This window comes from Apus apus, chromosome 4 (assembly GCF_020740795.1).
Source record: "Apus apus isolate bApuApu2 chromosome 4, bApuApu2.pri.cur, whole genome shotgun sequence".
Lineage (NCBI taxonomy): Eukaryota > Metazoa > Chordata > Aves > Apodiformes > Apodidae > Apus > Apus apus.
This window is the reverse complement of record NC_067285.1, coordinates 66,661,593-66,681,867: the sequence shown is the minus strand read 5'-3', so window position 1 is coordinate 66,681,867 and position 20,275 is coordinate 66,661,593. Positions and strand designations below refer to the sequence as shown.

Genomic DNA, 20,275 nt, shown 5'->3' with positions numbered 1-20,275 from the left:
TTATGATTGAAGTAGGAAGTGACATGGAGCCATTATTTTCAAAATATATAAACAAAAATCGGTGCTAAATTAGATGCGTCTTCTAGCAAGCTTGCGTGAAGCAACCTTTACATAGGTGAATCTTAGCTTGGTGAAGAAATTCTCCTCCAACACTGAAATGTGAAGAACTGAAAAGAATGAACCAATTCTTGCTTATCCCCTGGGCCTGTCGGTACTTGGTGACCGCAAAAAAAAACCTGGCATACTTTTGGGAAACCTCTTATGCCTTAAATATACATTTATTTACTTTTTCCAGGTTTCCTGTGTCTGGTTTGAATGTGCCATTTATGGTACTGTTAGAACTGGGACTGAGTAATGCTGAGTTTTGGACAGATTCATAACAATCTTATTAGCCTTCTTTGTAGGTTGGTTTGCCTCGATGCCTACATTATGCTTACATCTTATATCTTTAGCATCTAATAGGGATTGCTTAGAAAGAGATGTAATGCTAATCAGTAATTTTTTTTTCTTCCTTTTGTGGGCTTGTTCTGTCAGTGAGCCTGGCCTCCAAAGCTTGCTTTGCACTGCATATTGCCTCCCCTTGAGGATTTTAAGAGTTTAAAGCTCCTATATTTTATTTTTAAAACTCTTCAGGTAAATTCTCTTCTATTTTAAAATACGTTTTACAGTGCAAAGGGCTGTAATATGACCTTCAGTGTGGTGTTCACATAGTTCTGCAGTGGACCAAGTGTGTAAGGAATATTTGAAGTTTTGAGAGTTGATCGGGATGCTGTTTCTATGTGCTACTTGCAGCAGCTGTGGATTTTCATCATAGCATCTTTGCTGCTATTGTCAGTGTTCCTAACAACAGTGTTCCTAATATTTTATTATTATTATTTTGCAGTTTACAAAAATGACTAAGACTACTGGTTTGTCAGAAGACATAGTGTGGAACTGCAAGATACTGCTGAAGGAGAGGGACGTGGTTCTAAAGCTCATGAATAAATGTGAAGACATTTCAAATAAACTGACAAAACAAGTAACCAGGATTACTGAAGATGGAGGATGTGGATGGAATATAGAGCAGCCCTCCGTTCTGAATCAGAGGTAACTTCCTTTTTTTTATACTTAGAAGCATGTCAGACAATAAAGGATACTTGAATTCTGTGACTTCCAAAACTCTAAAACTCAAAGTCTCTAAAAGTAGAGCTCTGAGTGGGCTAGATAGTGATGTGCAGCATTGGAAGGAATTCAACAAATTCATTTAAGGGAATCAGAAAAGTTGGTGAGGAGGATAAGAACATACTAACAGAATGATGCAACAGGGGTCAGTACCTTGTTTTATTTGCTCCAGTTTTTGATGAATGTAGAAGCCAGCCTTTATAGATGGGATCATGAGTTGTCAATTTGTTTCAAAGAAGGTCAAACAAAATTGCTTCTTCAGTGGGGGACCTTGTATTTCAAAAATGTCAAATTGAAATGGATGTGAGCAAACTTAAAGTTTATCAGCTGGATTGAAGACCTCAGTCAGGATGTTTATAGAATCATAGAATGGTTAAGGTTGGAAGGGACCTTAAAGATCATCGGGTTCCAACCTCCCTGCTATGGGCAAAGATAACTCAGACTAGACCAGGCTGCACAAAGCCTCATCCAGCTTGGCCTTGAACACCTCCAGGGAGGAGACTTCCACAACCTCCCTAGGCAACCTATTCCAGTGCCTTATTACCCTCATGGTGAAGAACTTCCTGATGTCTAATCAAAATCTCCCCTCTTTCAGTTTAAAACCATTCCCCCTTGTCCTATCACTGCCCTCTCTGGTGAAAAGCCCCTCCCCAGCTTTCCTGTAGGCCCCCTTCAGGCACTGGAAGGCCACTATAAGGTCTCCCTGGAACGTTCTCTTCTCCAGACTGAACAGCCCCAACTCCCTCGGCCTGTCTTTATAGCAGAGGTGCTCCAGCCCTTTGATCATCTTTGTGGCCCTTCTCTGGACCCTCTCCAACAGCTCCATGTCTTTCCTGTGTGGAGGGCTCAAGAGCTGTATGACCTGGAACTCTTTATCCAGCAGGAGAGGCACCAGGGATGTGTTTGGTGGGGAGAATTTATTTCAGAAAGGTCAATTAGTAAGGATCTGCAAATGGATGTTGGGAATAGAGATCTTAGGAGGAATGGAAGTGGGTATGGGAGAGAAGGAATGGCTGTGGTAGCAACTTGGATTAGATTTGAGGGGTTTTAGTGGTAACAAAAGGATTTTCAGCTGTGTCACAATAAAAACTGAGAGGAAGCAGGCACTGTTTGGAGGGAGCTTGGGTGGAGGGTGGCAAAAAATGCTGAACTAGGTTACTTGCTGTGGAGTGTGTTTTGTGTGTTGTGCGATGCGTTGAGTTTTTTTGAGTGCTGAACCACCAGTAATTGCGTAACAGAGCAAGCTTAGTGATGGAACTGCTAAGGCCACTTGAATTTGTGTGTATTTTAAAAATTAGCAGTTGTGTGCTTTTAATTGGTTGAGGATCACGGATTTTAGAAGAAAGTTATTATAGCATTCATTTTCATTATTTAAGATGTATGAAAATTAAGAAACTGGTTCAGAAATGCTCTTTGGTATTCAGGTGACTGATTAAATAAAGTTTGTGGTTTTCAGTGCACCAGGAGATCTGGAGTGCATTAAAATATAGGCAAGATTAAAATTACTATTCTGTGATTAACATAATTGTAAAGCTATGTTTCGTGGAGAAATACATAGAATATGGTAACACTTTAAGCTTGATTTTTTTTTTTTTTTTAACAGTTTGGAACTCAAACCATATCAGAAGATTGGTTTGAACTGGTTAGCACTGCTGCATAAACATGGATTGAATGGCATATTGGCTGATGAAATGGTAAGTGTGAAACTGATTAAAAAACATAAAAAGTTTTACAAAAATTACTTTGATAGATTTTTTCATTTCTTAGAAACTTCAAGCAGATTCTAAGTAATTAGTTTTAACTAATGTAACTTAAATTATAATTCGCTAATTTAGCTAATCTAACTTAGATGGCAAACAGTTTTTCCAAAGTAAGAGCTTCTGAGCTCTTACTTTCAATTTGAAAGTGAAAGGTAGGCTAAGATTCATGGATGCTGATAATTACAGGTCAGGTGCTGTCTTCTGATGCAGTGGAAGCAGTTTCTACCACAACAGATTATCCTCAAACCATTAATTTTAATACTTCCTTGCCCATAAATAGAATTCATTCTGCTGCTCAGCATTTAGTTGGAGTGTGCACCCTACCTTCCACATTTCTATGTCAGTATCAAAATGAGTACCTAAACTAGGTGGTTAGAAACCTTTTCTGCTTCTCCAGCATTTCAGCCACCTCTTGTCATTATGCTCCTCAAAAATTCTGAAATAAAAGATAAAAGCTAGTGGATTTGAGGTTTTGTTTGTTGCTGACACCACTAGTAACTGTACAGTGGAACAGAGAGAGCGATGCAGCTGCTCAGTGTGTTATCAGTTACTTTTAATCCTGGCTGCTGGTTATCTTGTGACAAACCATGAGTGATGGGTGGGTTTGCTTTGCTAAGACCTAGACAGTGTTTCTCAGATTTCATGTTTACTATTTGTAAGAACTTGCATACTTTGTGGTAGATAAGATCAATTTTTAAAGCCATGATGCAGAAGACAGGAAAGTGAGTATTGGTGGAAACATAGGCTTATCTTAAATCTGATTTCCATATTAAATTCCACTTCAGAAATAACTGGAATATCCTTTTTAGAACTGTCTCAAATGGAAAGAAACAGTTTCCAGGTAATCATTTGTCTGCAGCACTATTTCAAGAAGGTAAATTTTTGTAGAAGATTTGAGGGATGAACTGGAACTAGAATGAAAGCTTCATAAATGGAGAAGATGAACCCCTGGTGCTCAAACGTTGAGCTGAAGACATAATTGAGTTTGACTGCAGTTGTACTTAAGAATGAATTGTCTTTTGCAAAACAATGTCATTAAACAGAACAGTTTTTGTATGCAAATGTATAATCTTTAGTTAAAATTAACTATCTGTATTTGTCTTACGAATACAAAATATTATGTTCTACAGATTATAAATTTTGCTCAAATTGATTTGTTTTCTCTTAGGGCTTAGGAAAAACAATTCAAGCTATTGCGTTTCTAGCTTATCTCTACCAAGAAGGCAATAGGGGCCCCCATTTGATAGTTGTGCCAGCTTCAACATTAGGTAAGTTACAAGATTCAACATTGTTTGTTTAAAACAAAAAAAAACCAACAAACATGGACAGATTGGGAAACAATGCTAATTTTGTGAAAGAAAGCTTCGTTTTTTTTATGGTGATGTTCAGCTCCTCAAGTAATTCAAATTGGAATGCAAACCATATCAAAGGTATGCTTGTTCTGAATTAATCAGACTTAAGATGAATGATTATTACATGCTTGCCATGCCTCATAAAAAATAAACCTGTTTGTTCTAATTTTAACTTGTTTAGCAAAATAGTCTTCTTACTTGCTGAATATTGGCTGAAATTCCTAGTCTTCAGACTGTGCTTAGGGTTAGGATTCATTGCATTTGAGACATTCAATGTCTTTTTTCCTCTTTGCTACACAGTCTGTCAAAGTAGATTTAAAAAACCCTAAAATGATGAGTCTGACTTGTCTTTTAGTTGCATATTTTGATTGTTTAATGATCTCAGTTGAAAATCAGAAGAATATTGTGTAATGAAATATGTCAGCGAAGCTGAGTTTCAGCAGATACTAACTCTCTGATGTTTTACTTGGTTTTGTTGAATGCTTATAGAAAGGAGGCAGTAGCAAGTTTAATTTAGCAAGAAAATGCTGCTTTTATTATATATCATACTTATTTGGGCTTAAAAAATTTCTCTTAACACTTCAGAAAAGCTTCCACTTGTTCAATGTTAAGTTTGAAATTTCCATTTTCAGTGTGCTTTTAAAATCCACTAGAACCCATTTTTTGAAAAATAACTCTTAAAAATGCATTTTACTTAAAACCTGACATGTAAATAAAGGTATAAACAAATGTGCTTTTATGAAGTGGATCATGGAGGCTCATGTGTTGTAGCGATAGGTTAGTCCAAGCTGATGGAGCAACCATCAGGATGCCTGGGAAGTGCGGTCTACCTGCAGCTTTTCTGACACTTTTCCAAAGAAATCTCCTCAGCCCTGATAAGGGTCTGGTTAAGTGACATCTCCCAGAGACCCCCTTCGGCTGTGGTTTGGGGTCAGCATTTGTGTCTGCTCTCAAGCAGCTTCCCCTTGGGCATGCTTATGTCACTTGTAGCCACTCTGCTGGCTGCACACCTGGAGCTGGGTCGAATTGTCAGGCTTCCTTGCCAAATCCCAGAGGCACTGTCTCTCATGATGAAACAATTCTGGATGCAAGTACCAACAAATGAAGTTATTTGTTTTCTAAGGGTTTAACTGTCTAGGGAAGAAATCGGAATAAAAGTTAAGCGTTTTATAATAACATAGTACTTACAGAATGTGCAGGTTCTGTTTGTGTAGGAGTTTAAAGTGCAAGAAGGGTTAAGCAAGAGTTACTGGAAGTGCAGTTGTCGTTTCTCACAATTACAGATTGTTTAATTTCCTTGAAAATTACCAGTTTTCCAGCATTTAGACAGAAAGTTTCTTAACCTTCAGGAGAATGTAAGGGGATTTGCTTTAAAATGAGATGTTTGGTTTAATCCAGAGGTGTCAGAAGTTTTGTAAGACATAATGAATTATGAATTCCTTTATTTTAATGTTTTCTTACAGATAACTGGATAAGAGAAGTTCATTTATGGTGTCCTGAATTGAATGTCCTTCTTTACTATGGTAAGAAATGTAGTTTAGAAAAAAGCAGTAGTACAGTTGTTTGCATGGCTAGTTTAAGAAAACATGAATTTCTCATGAAAGTATTGTTTTAAGACAGTTGTTTAAATACATGTTTATTGCTGACTGTATCACTGTGTACTGTCTTAATTTTTCTAGCTATAAAACTTACATATATTTAAGTAATTGTGCTCCCTGTATGCTTTGCCCTTCCATAGGATCCCAAGAAGATCGGAAACATCTCAGGGTGGACATTAATAATAAAGTTGTCGATTTCAATGTGATTGTAACTACGTAAGTAGAGAATTAAATTACAAGTAAGATTCAGTATGTTCCTGCTGACCCCTAGTGGTACAACAAAACAAACTTTGTTTTTTTGTGAGGTGGCAAGGGAACTTAATTTTGTTTGCAGGTATTGGTTAACTGTAATTTTACTAATGCTATAGTAGATACCATGTAATTGATGCTTTAGATGCTATTTATCTATCTCTTAAACAATAAATATGAATGGATACATCTAGCTTTAGCAACTAAGTTCTTAGTAACAGGCAGTGGTTCATCAAGTGACCTGAAATGACTTGCCAGTAGCAAACTGTTACGCTTGGTTACTTTTAGGCAGTTTGTCATAGTTCCCCTCATGTAGTCTGTCCATAGCTCATAACAATTTTGGGAAATTTAATATGATTGTGATCAGAGTATTTTCATGATAAATGTGCATTTAACATGTCTTTTATGATACCTTTCTTTGACAGATACAACTGTGCAATTAGCAGCTCAGATGATCGAGGTCTGTTTCGCAGGTTGAAGCTTAACTATGCAGTTTTTGATGAAGGTCATATGCTCAAGAACATGAGCTCTGTACGATACCAGCACCTTATGACAATTAATGTAAGAAGTTAAGTTATTGTTGGATTGTGGGGGCAACTCCAGTTTTTTCTGTTTTGTTGTTATGGGCTGAGGAAAAATGGAACGTTAACTGTTAAACTAATACACACAATGTTCCAAAAACTACAGCATGCAAGTTAATATAAGGATTGGGGTTGTCTTAAGAGTGAATTCTGCATTATGAACTCTTCCAGGGAAATGAGCTCCCAAAGGAATGTAATAAATTACATTGGTGGTAGTTCAGTTTCAGTATTAAGCAATAATCCAGTTTTATCCTACAGAAGTAAAGATTTTTAAAATGCTATTCTCATGACTCGTTCTGAGACACTGTTGTATTTAAGGACCTACTCTTCTAGGACTGTGCAAGGAAATCTATCTTAAATATATTTTTTTCTTGTGGCTTGTATCTTCAGTCAGCAACGTTTTGAAAAAGAGAAAATTGGAGTACAGCTTTTTCTCTACCCATTGTGTACAGTACTAATATACTTATGATCACTTCTTGTAACTTATTTTTCGATACTGTGTTTTCATCAAAAGCACTTGAAAGTGGGTGATCTTTAAGTAGTTCAACTATGGCTTGTACTTGAAATTCAGAACTTGTGCCTAAGTATTGTAAGACATTAGAAAAGGTATGATGTAGGTGCAACAATTAGCACATGAATTAAAAAAAAAACGAGAAAAACCCTAATAGAGCCAAGAAGGCTTTTTTTACGTCTAGAATAAACTTCTTGAATAGTCTTAAAATGATACATGCCCAGTTCCCCACAGGTTTATAAACCACTTTGTGGACTTAAACAGGAAATTATTCCATGAGATCTAAATATATTTTAATTTTAAATCGTTATTATTTAAACCAAGCATTTTCTCAGTTCCCTGTGGCTGTGTTGTTCCTGCCAATCTTAATTTTTAACCTGTTCAGCTACTGTTTCTTACTGCTGTTTTTCACTTTGGACAAATAGGCCAAGAATCGCTTACTCCTTACGGGGACTCCAGTCCAAAATAACCTGTTGGAATTGATGTCCCTCTTGAATTTTGTCATGCCACATATGTTCAGTAGCAGCACAAGTGAAATCCGAAGGATGTTCTCTTCAAAAACAGTAAGTATTACATATTCTCTTCTTGAAAATAACTGCAGAACTTCAGTTTTATATCAGTATCTTATGGAAACAGGTAATGTGTTTACAAAAAATCTAGAAAAGGTAACCATGAAATCAACCATTTAAAGTAAAAATGTGTCATAACGGCATATCTCGGAATACTAACCATCCTATTAGATCTCTCTGTTCTGACTGGGTTTTTCATCAAGTTAGAGTAGTGAAGATAGTGCTTTTACAGCTGAGAACTTCACACTGTAATTAATTTTTGCAATATTTTCCTTAGAAGAGTGCTGAAGAGCAAAGCATATATGAAAAGGAGAGGATTGCACATGCAAAGCAGATAATAAAACCATTCATCTTGAGAAGAGTAAAAGAAGAGGTAATATTTTATCTTTAAAATAGTGGTTTCATGTTATGAAGAAGCCTGATGATTTTTGAGACAAACTGTAGAATTTAATGTCAGATTTTGTCAATGCTAGTTTTAACTGTTTATCTAGGAACAGCAAGAAACTTGAGCTATTTTTCAGGAGTTTGCAAGTAAAAATGTGACCTGCTGCAGCTGTAGGTTTTCATGCTCCTTATGTGGTGACTGTTTACAGTTTGATTTTTAGTTAGGATAGATCCCTATCCCAAGATAGATCCTAAGATGATTCAGTGCACTGCTAAGCTGTGAGAATTGAGAAATCCTCCACATTAAACACAAATGTTTGTGTCTTTAGAGTCTTTAGAGTTTTAACTGAAAGGATTAAGGCCATGAATGTATATGTATGTACTTGTCCATGTGTATGACTAGAAATACGTGTTTTAAGTTAATTTGCTATCATTTGGGTGTAATTAAGAGCAATCAGCATGGTTTTACCAAGGGGAAGTCATGTTTGACCAACCTTATACTCTCTTATGAGGAAGTAACTAGGTGGATAGATGATGGTAGGGCAGTAGATGTGGTTTATCTTGATTTCAGTAAAGCATTTGACACTGTCTCCCACAGCATCCTCATAGATAAACTGAGGAAGTGTGGTCTTCATGATCAGATAGCGAGGTGGATCATGAACTGGTTGAAAGGAAGAAGTCAGAGAGTTGTAGTTAATGGGACAGAATCTACTTGGAGGTCTGTGACTAATGGAGTCCCTCAGGGGTCGGTACTAGGACCTGTACTGTTCAATATTTTCATCAACGACCTGGATGAGGGAACAGAGTGTGACCTCAGCAAGTCTGCTGATTACACTAAACTAGGAGGAGTGGCTGACACACCAGAAGGCTGTGCTGCCATTCAGCGAGACCTGGGCAGGCTGGAGAGTTGGGGAGGGAGAAATCTAGTGAAATTCAACAAGTGTAGAGTCTTGCAGCTGGGGAGGAACAGCCCCATGTACCAGTACAGGTTGGGGGCTGACCTGCTAGAGAGCAGTGTAGGAGAAAGGCACCTGGGGGTCCTGGTAGACAGGAGGATGACCGAGAGCCAGCAATGTGCCCTTGTGGCCAAGAAGGCCAATGGCATTCTGGGGTGCATTACAAAGGGTGTGATTAGTAGGTTAAGAGGTGTTCTCCTTCTCCTCTATTCTGCCTTGCTGAGGCCGCATCTGGAATATTGTGTGCAGTTCTGGGGCCCTGAGTTCAAGAAGGACAGGGAACTGCTTGAAAGAGTCCAGAGCAGAGCCACAAAGGTGACGAAGGGAGTGGAACATCTCCCTTATGAGGAAAGGCTGAGGGAGCTGGGCCTCTTCAGCTTGGAGGAGACCGAGGGGTGACCTCATCAGTGTTTACAAATATGTAAAAGGCGAGTGTCAGGAAGATGGAACCAAGCTTTTTTCAGTAACGTCCAGTGATAGGACAAGGGGCAGTGGGTGCAAACAGGAGCATAGGAGGTTCCATGTAAACATCAGAAAAACCTTCTTTAATGTGAGAGTGACAGAGCCCTGGAACAGGCTGCCCAGAGAGGTTGTGGAGTCTCCTTTGCTGGAGACATTCAAGATTCGTCTGGACACGATCCTGTGTGATGTGCTCTAGGTAATCCTGCTCTGGCAGGGCGGTTGGACTGGATGATCTTTTGAGTGTGCAGACAATGCTATTTGATCAGAGAGTGATGTATAATCCAAAACAAGTTTTGAATTTGTAAGTCAAACTGCCAGCTCAGTAAATTTGCAGCCAATGAAAGGACTTGAGATGGGAAGAATTAATAAAGTAGCTTAAAAGCAGGCTTGTAGTATGAAATTACTGACTATTCACTACAGTACAGTTTTTACCTTGTATATTTTTATTTTGTCAGGTCCTTAAACAACTACCTGCAAAGAAAGATCTAATTGAATTATGTGCCATGTCTGAGAAACAGGAGCAACTATACTGTGATCTCTTAAACAAGCTTAAGAAAACTATTAAAAGTAATGGTATGTGAGGGTCTTGTTTACTTTTCCTGGATTTTTTTCATGCACAGACATTGCCTAAATGTGACTTGCCTTGTAGATATATCTAACACTCATAAGCAGATACTCCTTGTATGATTTTTTCCTCAATTTAGATAATAGGAAAAATGTCAAATTCCGTCCTTATAAAGTTCTCCTGCGAGACAAAGACGCATCAGATAGGCATCTATGTACTACTTCTGAATATACCTTATTTCTTTGCTTACAGAGAAACACTCTGACATGGGAAATGTAATGATGCAACTCAGAAAAATGGCTAATCACCCTCTCTTGCATCGTCAATATTACACAACGGAGAAGCTCAGGACAATGTCCATGCTTATGCTCCAGGTAAGGTGAAGTGATTCAGAAGCAGAATTTTTAATTCAACACAGAATTTTAATGCAACGTAAACAGGTTTTTTCATTGTCAATCCTCTGGTCAAAAGTGTGTCTTTGCAAAATGTAATTCATTGTTGCTGCTTTTTATTTCTGTGCATCTGTCCAGTACTCTAATCAATCTCTGAATGTGTTTAACACTGATCTTTTGTATGGGCTATTAGAATGGAGAGAACGGTTGTGGGACTGCAGTCGTCTCCTTTTCATTAGCTGCCCCTTAACATCTCTTCACTCCATCCCTAAATTTAAAACCAAAGTACTTAAAAAAAAATCTTGGGTGAGCACTTGAGTTTACTAATATTTTCTTAGCAGCAAGAAATCTAGGCTGTACAGGACTAAAATAGGGAAAGCATAAGTAGTGAGCTATTGAGGATTTTTTTTAATTATTATTTTTTATTATTATTATTTGACTGGGGTTAATGCCTGTGGAGTTTAGGAAAATTTCTTGCTTCTTTCTAAAATATAAAAAGATAATTGAAGGTGCAGCAGGTGCTCGAAGAAAGTTGTAACTGGCTTTGAATATCTGCAGCTTTGTTTTTAAAATCAAGTCAGCCAAGGCTGGGGGGGAAGGGAAGAAGTGACCCATTGGTTTATGAAGGATTTTTGTCCCTTTTTACTCCTGCTCATACCATTGTACCCTCCAGATGTGGCTTTTCTTTTCCTCTTTCTTCCAGGCATGACATCCCTCTACCCCACCCTACATCTTGGGCTGGGCTTCCCATGTCTTCTACCATCTATCCAAGGATTGGACCTCCCTTTTAGGGAATGTGTCTTCAGGGGAAGAGGTCTGATACAGGGGTAAAAGGTCATAGGGCTTGATGGGAACTAGGTAATTGCTATGGAGGTTGAGCCTAAACTACTTAGTTTTTGGTAGTACAAGTTCTTGTGAAAGCTAAATTGCCAAGTAATGATCCTCTACTATAAACCTGGGGTTGCAGAGTTCATCTTTTTTTGCTTGCATGAGCCATGGCCTGACATTTGTCCATGTCTAGTTGTGCTACTTGGTTCTTTCAGAATTTTTTTATGTTATTGTCTGGTGGATTTTTTATTTTTCTTGTCTGTCTGGTGAGATAGAGTATTGCATTATTTTCCTTCATTTTTGCTAACAGGAACCCACACATTGTGATGCCAACCCCGACCTTATCTTTGAAGATATGACAGTAATGACAGATTTTGAGCTGCATTTACTTTGTAAGCAATATTCTCAAGTCAGTGACTTCAAGTTAGACATGGAACAGATCTTGGATTCTGGGAAGTTTAGAGCACTGGAACGTATTCTCTCAGACCTTAAAGAGAAGGTTGGTACTACAGATGGCTGAAACATCTCTTTTCCTGTCTGTCTAAAGAGTGGCTCTAAGTAACTGGTTAAAGAAACATCTCCTAGTTGTATATGCAACCCCATTGCTTTTCTGTGAAGTATTACAATGTGATTTAGTTCATATACAGTATTGCAAAGTAATAGTTAAAGCTTTTAATGTGCAGTCTGGCCTACCCATGTCACAAGAGACAGCTCAATTAAGTGTTCCTGTTTTTCCAAGTTTTAGAATATACATCCCAAGTTAACACTCTTTCTCAATGTATGGAGGACTAGCATAATTTTCACAGTTCATTAACTTCGACCTCCTTTTCGTAATTGAATAAGACTAGTACTTTAGAATACTCATGTATGTGTTAAGCCAGTGTAAAGGTAAGAAGAGGTCACTGCTTTGAGTTATAGATTCAAATTGGCTTATTTTATAAATAAGCATGTACTGTAATACTTCAGAGTATCCTGAATTTGTACAGGTGTACTTTTTATCTGTTCAATCATTTCAGACAAACGAGTGCTACTGCTCTTACTTATATTAAATATAGCTTAAATTTAAGTTTTAAATGAGAATGTTTTGTTGATGTTTATAGATGCAGTAGATCTGTCTTTTATGTATTTGACATGTGATTTCTAGATGGCTTGAGTCCCCTAAGTTCAAAGTAACAAAAAAAATAGTGCACTGATGAAAGATGGATTCATACAGCAGAAATACTGGATACAGTATCTCCACTGAAAGTCAATCCTGACGATGTATTTCAGCTTAGTCTTTTAGTTTGGAAAATAGGGAGTCAGTCAAAGAAAAATCACATATTTGTACCAATAAGGTATTTTTGTAGTTCATGATCTGTGATTCAGGTGTTTTAAAACTTTTTTTGCTTTGTCATTTCCAGGGTGACAGAGTTGTATTGTTTAGCCAGTTTACTATGATGCTGGATATCTTGGAAGTTTTCCTAAAACACTGGCAGCATAGATATATTCGGTTGGATGGAAAAACACAGATTTCTGATCGGTATGTGACTTTTTTTTGCCAAAGACGAGAGAGAAAAAATGGATGTGTGCATGGAGGGGGGAAGGTGACCTAAAACCCTTACCTTTGTTTTCCAATGTATAGAATTCTGTGGCTACAAGGGCATTGAAGGGGTTTAATGTTGGATTTCAGATCACCTTAGTAAGGATGAGGCTGAGAGGTGAGTTTTAGATGGTTGGGTTACAGTCTTATGTCTTGAAATAGAAACCTTGTGTCTTCAAAAGTTCAAGGTGTTTTTGATTTGCTTTTGTGTCAGCATGCCATAGCAAAATGTAGATATTTGTTGAAAGTATAGTATATCTCTTTTAAAATAGGCAGATAAGCCCCTTTGTTTCTCTAGGACAAAAACATTTACTTTCTCCTTCACAGCTAGAAATGTTGGAATGCTTTTCTTGTATTTGAGCTGTGCTGCTTTATTGCTGTTTCCTGTTTCCTGAGTTTTTTTAATTACTTTTTTTTTTTTAGATGCTCTTAATTTCAAAAAAACTTTTTCTTGCTGTGGTATTATTTCCTAGCTACAGCTGAAATGTGTTACTTCCCTTGCATGTGTTACTTCCCTTCTGCAATTAGTGCAGAAGACAGTCATGAAGCTAAATCCTCTCTCTCCCCTGTTTGTTTCATGTACTTCAGCCTTCTCTTGTCCTCCAACTTACTTTTTGTATTCTGTGTTAATCCACAATCCTTTTCCAAGCCTCTTTTCATTCTTTGGCATCAATCCCTCACTTGGAATATGTTTTCTCTTGTCACTGCTGATGTCTGTTGGTACCCTTTTTCCTTCTCCGTAATGTCTGTACTTTTGACCTGCTTTGCAATGCCACTGTCCTCCCTTTCATAAGATCATCAGCCTAACTCCTGTATTCAGCTCTAGAGACAGTGTGGTGTTTTCTCCAAGGCCTGATGTGTATTTTGTTGTGTTCTGCAGGATTCATCTAATAGATCAGTTCAATACAGATATGGGTATATTTGTATTCCTCCTGTCAACCAAAGCTGGTGGCTTGGGAATTAATCTGACCTCAGCAAATGTTGTTATACTTCATGACATTGATTGCAACCCCTACAATGATAAGCAAGCAGAAGACCGATGCCATAGAGTAGGTCAGACAAGGTAAGACTTCCTAATTATAATGCTTGGCTTTTCTTGGAGGCAAGCTCTCAAAGGAGCCTAGAAGGATATTTTGTTATTAAAAATTCAGTTTTAAGCAGAGACTTGCATAAACCGTCTCTGAGTTGTGTGGGAGCTAGGTAATTGTAACTGTCTTAGAACATGTTCTTGATCTTGTGGGGGAAGTAAAAGTTGGAGACCATCTAGGGCACAGTGATCATGAGGTGGCTGAGGTTTTGATCCTCGGAGAAACAAGGAGAGGGGTTAGTAAAACTGCCACCTTAGACTTCTGCAGGGCAAACTTTGACCTGCTCAGAAGACTGATTGACAAAGTCCCCTGGAAGGCTGCCTTGAAGGATAAAGGAGTCCAGGAAGGCTGGACAAACTTCAAGAAAGAAGTTTTAAAGGCACAGGAGCAGGCTGTCCCCATGTGCCGAAAAACCAGTAAGCAGGGTAGGAGACCAGCCTGGCTAAATAGGGACCTTTGGCTGGACATTAGGGATAAAAGGAGAGTCGATGACCTTTGGAAGAGGGGACGGGTCACTCATGAAGTGTATAACGATGAAGTGAACCTATTCAGGGTGAAAATTAGGAGAGCCAAAGTACAGCTAGAGCTCAAACTAGCTACAGCTGTTAGGGATAATAAAAAGTGTTTCTCTAAGTTCATTAACAGCAAAAGGAGGATTAGGGAAAATCTCCATCCTTTATTGGATGCCGAGGGAATTTTAGTAACAAAGGATGAGGAAAAGGCTGAGGTGCTCAACACCTACTTTGCCTCAGTCTTTAGCAGTGGAACTAGCTGCCCCACAGATATACAGCCACGTGAGCTAGGAGACAGGGAGGAGATGCAGAATGAGCTCATCATAATTAAAGAGGAAGTGGTCAGAAACCTACTACACCACTTAGATGCACACAAGTCTATGGGACCGGATGGGTTACATCCAAGGGTGCTGGAAGAGTTGGCAGATGTGATCGCCAGGCCACTTTCCATTATTTACCTGAAGTCCTGGCTAACTGGGGAGCTCCCAATGGACTGGAGGGTAGCAAATGTAACACCCATCTATAAGAAAGGCAGAAAGGAGGATCTGGGAAACTATAGACCTGTCAGTATGACCTCAGTACCAGGGAAAGTCATGAAGCAGATCATCTTGAGCGTTATTACAAGACATATAGAGGATAACCAGGGGATCAGGCCCAGTCAGCATGGGTTTATGAAAGGCAGGTCCTGCCTGACGAACCTGATCTCCTTTTATAGCCTGATGACCCAACTGTTGGACGAGGGAAAGGCTGTGGATATTGTCTATCTGGACCTCCAAAAAGCATTTGACACAGTTCCCCATAGAACTCTCATAAAAAAAAAACCAAAACTGGCTGCTCATGGCCTGGATGAGCATACAATCTGTTGGATCAAGCACTGGCTGGACAGTCAGGCCCAAAGAGTTGTGGTCAGTGGAGTCAAATCCAGATGGCGGCCAGTCACAAGTGGTGTTCCTCAGAGCTCAGCATTGGGACCATTTCTGTTTAACATCTTTATTGATGATCTTGATAGGGACATAGACTGTATTATCAGTAAGTTTGCAGATGACACCAAGCTAGGCAGGAGTGTTGATCTGTGTGATGATAGGGAGGCTCTACAGAGAGACTTGGGTAGATTAGATGTTAATTGCATGGTCTTCAACAAAGCCAAGTGCCAGGTCCTGCACTTGGGCCACAACAGCCCGATGCAATGCTACAGTCTTGGGGAAGCGTGGCTGGAAAGCTGCCTGGCAGAAAAGGACCTGGGGGTTCTAATTGACAAGCGGCTGAATATGAGTCAGCAGTGTGCCCAGGTGGCCAGTGGCATCCTGGCTTGTATTAGAAATAGTGTGACCAGCAGAAGTAGAGCAGTGGTTGACCCCCTGTACTCAGTACTGGTGAGGCCACACCTGGAGTATTGTGTCCAGTTTTGGGCTCCTCAATTCAAGAGAGATAGAGGTGCTGGAGCGAGTACAGAGGAGGGCAACAAAGCTGGTGAAGGGCCTAGAGAATAAATCTTTTGAAGAACAGTTGAAGGAGCTGGGAATGTTTAGTTTGAGGAAGAGGAGGCTGAGGGGAGACCTCATCAGTCTCTACAATTGCCTGAAAGGTCACTGTAGAGAGGTTGGTGCTAGTCTCTTTTCACAGGTAATTAGCGACAGAACAAGAGGGAATGGCTTCAAGCTGCCACAGGGTAGGTTTAGACTGGACATTAGGAACATTTTTTTCACAGGAAGAGTGGTTAGACACTGGAATAGGCTGCCCAGGGAGGTGGTTGAGTCACCATCCCTGGATGTGTTTAAGGGTTGTTTTGATGTGGTGTTGGTGGATATGGTTTAGGCGAGAACTTTGTAGAGTAGGGATGATGGTTGGACTTGGTGATCCCAAGGGTCTTTTCCAACATGAATAGTTGTATGACTCTATGTTGCTGCCAGAACAGGCCTTATATGCACTCTCCTCCTTTTTCCTGTTCTCTGCAACTCTCAAATTCTGTATAATTCTTGAATTTCTAGTGCTAGGAACCATTTCAAGGCAGATCTGAACTCTTGGCAATGTTTGGCAAAGCTGTTAGTTCTATTTGGGAGACTTCTAAGCTCTAAGTCCCACCCTGTCGTAAAGAGTGAAACCATGGACTGTCCTAGAGTCCTCCATCAGAATAAGCTAATGTGAGCAATAGAGTATGCTTGGTACCTGGTATTTCAACTGTAGTGTGGGTTGAGGGGGAAGTTGAGTTGCTGCTATTGCAGAGATTTTTGTGACTGTCCAGACTTTGGGGTGGCTGGGAGAGCAGGAGAAAACAAATTTTCTGGCAGTACAGCACACAGTTGATCCTGACAGAAAATCTAGAAGCTTTTTGTATTGCCCTTTGGTTAATTTCCTCCTCCTTGTTTAAAACCACTACCAGCTGAACAAAGGTATAGCATCCTTCCCTTTCACACTAATCCAAAGAAAGTATAAAAACGGATTTATCCCATTTTGTGGTTTTCAGAGAAGTAAAAGTCATAAAGCTAATCAGTAAGGGGACTATTGAAGAATCCATGCTCAAAATCAGCCAGCAGAAATTGAAGTTAGAACAAGATATGACTGCAGCAGATTCAGGTAAGTCTCTTGCACATAATGATACCTGCTTAAGTGAATTAAGGTTGCTGCAATATATTATTTGGAAAAAAGATGCACACAAGCCTTTGTTTTTTTTCATGTTAAATAAACTAGAAAGATGCATTTGTGCCGATTGTTGTTGGGAAATGCCCTCTGAGTCTGACCGCCAAAAATCAGTTACAGACTCCTACAGGTAGAGGATTTAGTACAATTTTGGAGATACAGACTTGTATCTGTTTCTGTGAAAAAAACTGAGCTGTATTAATGCTTGTTTTTATTCCTCAGGAGAAGAAGGAACCATTCCAGCAGATATAGCCACACTATTAAAAGCTTCCTTAGGTCTCTAAATTATAAATATGTTGTGGAATTCAAGGAGGAACAGTGATGTTGTATCCCAAGGACTCTCGCATTACTGATGACCATGAGTTTTATGAACATTTATAACTTTTTGTAGTTTCTTTATTGTATTCCTCATGGTATTTCAAATTTATAATATCAACAGCATTCTTTTGGTGCTTAAAAACATAAATGACCCAAATATGCCAACACTGGATGCTGAATAAACATTATTTTACAGATCACTTTTCAAAACAGGGACCTAAGTAGTAATTGTTTTAACAAATCTCCTACTGGTTAAGATTTGTCAGTATTTTTGTAATTATTTCTACCTCCAGATATATATATATATAAACTGTCTGTTTCACTGGATTATGCGTGTAGATTTTTTTATCTGTGCCTTATTTGACAATGTTCAAGTCTGTTTCTGCTTGGTTTGGTTCATTTGATGTACCGTACTGGTTTTGTATCAACTTGTTCAAATAAAATTCCATAGATTAACAAAATATTTTCATTTTGTTGTTATTTGGGGGGATGTGTGTTATAACTTGCATGTTATAAATCAAGCAGGCAGCTTTCAAACTAGCTGAAATGTTCAGTTGGAACTGTCTTGGCTTTATCGAGCAGTTAATTGCTAATGTTTCATTATACTCTAATCACAGTTATGTTAGGCTATTGATTATAAAAACCAGTGCCCTAAACATAAAGTTTATGTCTTGCTCTCTTCTTGAAGTTTCAGTGAGTTTTGAATTAATCTCAGTGAAATGACTTTCAGTGGTGTCAGTGATGTGTGCCTCCACCTCAAGTCTGTAATCTGCTGGCAAGGATGTTACTTGAAAAAGTGGGAGAGGAGGATGACCATTGCTTTGGAGAGGGGAAAAGATGGTAATCTGGTCTTTTCAACTTGGAGTAGTTAAGATTCAAGCTGGTGCTTTTATAGAAGCCAGGGAGGACAAAGTACCGGGAAGTCCTTACAACCCCTGCCCTCTGTTAAAGCCTCAGCTGCTGTATGTATGATTTGTGCAGAGCTCAGCAAATATGTACTGGGCTGAATCTCTCAGGGGATTGTGTCCTAGAACTCACTCTGATTTGCATTATGGTGTTGATTGTTAGCCACCGCTTTTCTGTATGTGGGTGCCACATTCAGAAGACAGGTGTTGCATCTTTTGAAGCACCTCAAATGGTTTTATATGGAGACTATGGAAGAGAAGCTGGAATCCACGCTTGCTTGGTACTTCAGCCTGTCTTCAGACACTGCAGGTGATGAATCAGTCAGATGATCTGTGAGTTGGGCATCCGTGTTGTTTGGGGTTTCTTTGTTTGGTTATGACTGGGTCTTTTTTCAACTGTGCATGATTTCTGCAAGTACAAAGTGGATGTTAATTCCACCTGTTTTATGGAACTAAATAGTGGGATGTACCAGACAAGTGTCTCGTGCAGCAGTTAATTTGGTTGTTTCTGTTGAGCATGATCCTAGTCCAATTTTTACCACATAAAATTTGCATGTTCTCACCTGTTTGTTTCAAATGTGAAAGGAAACAAAATGCCTGCTCTATATCATGGGCTGTGTGGTGTTTCAAGGTGGTATGGATGTGTAAACAGTTAATGTGTTCTGGCTGAGCACTGGTTACTCCTTAAGCAATCACATCCCTAGACTCCTGAGTCAGTATCTGCCTTTAAGGGGTGTGAAGCTCATATGTGTTTCTGTCATATTTTGTTTATTGGAACTGTTTCTATCCTCTTTAATTTGGGCTCTTAAGAGATTGTAGAATCACTTTGTTGGAGATACTCAAAAACGTCCTAGGCAGTTGGCTCTAGCTGGCTCTGACTGAGCAGGGGCTTCGGACCAGATGATTGGAGGTCCCTTTGGCCTTAACCGTTTGCAATTCTGTCTCCAATTGGGAAAGACGTATAAGGGGGGAAAAATACAAGTATCTGAAGTATTTTGCTGAAGAAGAGAGGTTAGTGGGATCTGAAGGAGGAAAAATCTGAAGAGCTAGAAAAAAGCATACAAGAAATTACAAAGCAGGTGGAGATACAATATTGTAATGAGCAAAAGGAGGGACCTTGCATTCAATTCTGCTATTACCTGGTTTGTCTCTGAAGTGCTAGTGGTTGGTTTGTGTCACGCATGATTCTGTGAAATAGTACTTATAGTGGGAGGGGAAAAGGAAGTGTGAAAGGAAATACCTTCCCAACAGTGGCCATTTTCAGCCTAGAGGTTTGTCAAAGTTTGTTGTGGTTTATCCATTTACACCACACAGTGGAGTCCTCTTGCAAGCACTTGTTTCCCCTTGAGTTTATGTAAACAGCACGTACAACTGTTCACATTGCCAGCATTTCCACCTGCCTGTTCCCTCCCTGGTGGAAAAACAAACTGTTGGTTCATTTATTCTAAACCCAGTTTCCCACCCTGCCACCACCACCTCCCAATTTGTCTCCTGCTTACTGGAAGAGATACTGAGCTGCTGAATGTTTTTGCAGCTGGTGTGCTTATGGAGAACTGGTGTTGCTGTGAGCACCAGCTCAGCTGCTTTGTTCTTTGTTTTTTGGTGGTGGTGCTTTTTGATTGCTTGCTTTTTGCAGTGGCATAGCATAAACTTAAAGGCTAAAGAAAGTGCTTTAAATTTGTTGACTAAGTGGTTTTTTTTTTTCTTTCTTTATTGCTTAGTGGCCTTAGTCCTCCCACACATTTAACCTCTCTGTTAAGTATCCTGCTTTCCTCCATATTGAATATCTACAATAAGCAAAGTATTGTTGAGATGGCATCTCTAGGAAGGTTTATTCGTCTTTTCTCCCTCTGAGAGCCCACAGAACA

General features: G+C 39.1%; 1 protein-coding gene across 3 annotated transcripts in view; it reads left to right on the top strand.

Annotated features, from left to right (window-relative positions):
* SMARCAD1 (SWI/SNF-related, matrix-associated actin-dependent regulator of chromatin, subfamily a, containing DEAD/H box 1) overlaps window positions 1–17,963 on the top strand; it is a 46,393-nt gene extending 28,430 nt beyond the window's left edge. For 2 of the 3 annotated variants that reach the window (XM_051617692.1, XM_051617691.1), the window contains exons 10-25: window positions 884–1,086; window positions 2,765–2,855; window positions 4,090–4,189; window positions 5,737–5,796; window positions 6,012–6,087; window positions 6,546–6,681; window positions 7,638–7,775; window positions 8,059–8,154; window positions 10,039–10,156; window positions 10,401–10,522; window positions 11,679–11,867; window positions 12,769–12,887; window positions 13,828–14,010; window positions 17,012–17,121; window positions 17,236–17,314; window positions 17,407–17,963. In XM_051617692.1, coding sequence (XP_051473652.1) covers window positions 884–1,086; window positions 2,765–2,855; window positions 4,090–4,189; window positions 5,737–5,796; window positions 6,012–6,087; window positions 6,546–6,681; window positions 7,638–7,775; window positions 8,059–8,154; window positions 10,039–10,156; window positions 10,401–10,522; window positions 11,679–11,867; window positions 12,769–12,887; window positions 13,828–14,010; window positions 17,012–17,121; window positions 17,236–17,314; window positions 17,407–17,506 — 1,920 coding nt within the window. In that variant the 3' untranslated portion in view covers window positions 17,507–17,963. The remainder of the gene's footprint in view (window positions 1–883; window positions 1,087–2,764; window positions 2,856–4,089; window positions 4,190–5,736; window positions 5,797–6,011; window positions 6,088–6,545; window positions 6,682–7,637; window positions 7,776–8,058; window positions 8,155–10,038; window positions 10,157–10,400; window positions 10,523–11,678; window positions 11,868–12,768; window positions 12,888–13,827; window positions 14,011–17,011; window positions 17,122–17,235; window positions 17,315–17,406) is intronic. The other variant, XM_051617693.1, reaches the window with a different exon arrangement.
* Window positions 17,964–20,275: the final 2,312 nt, after the last annotated feature.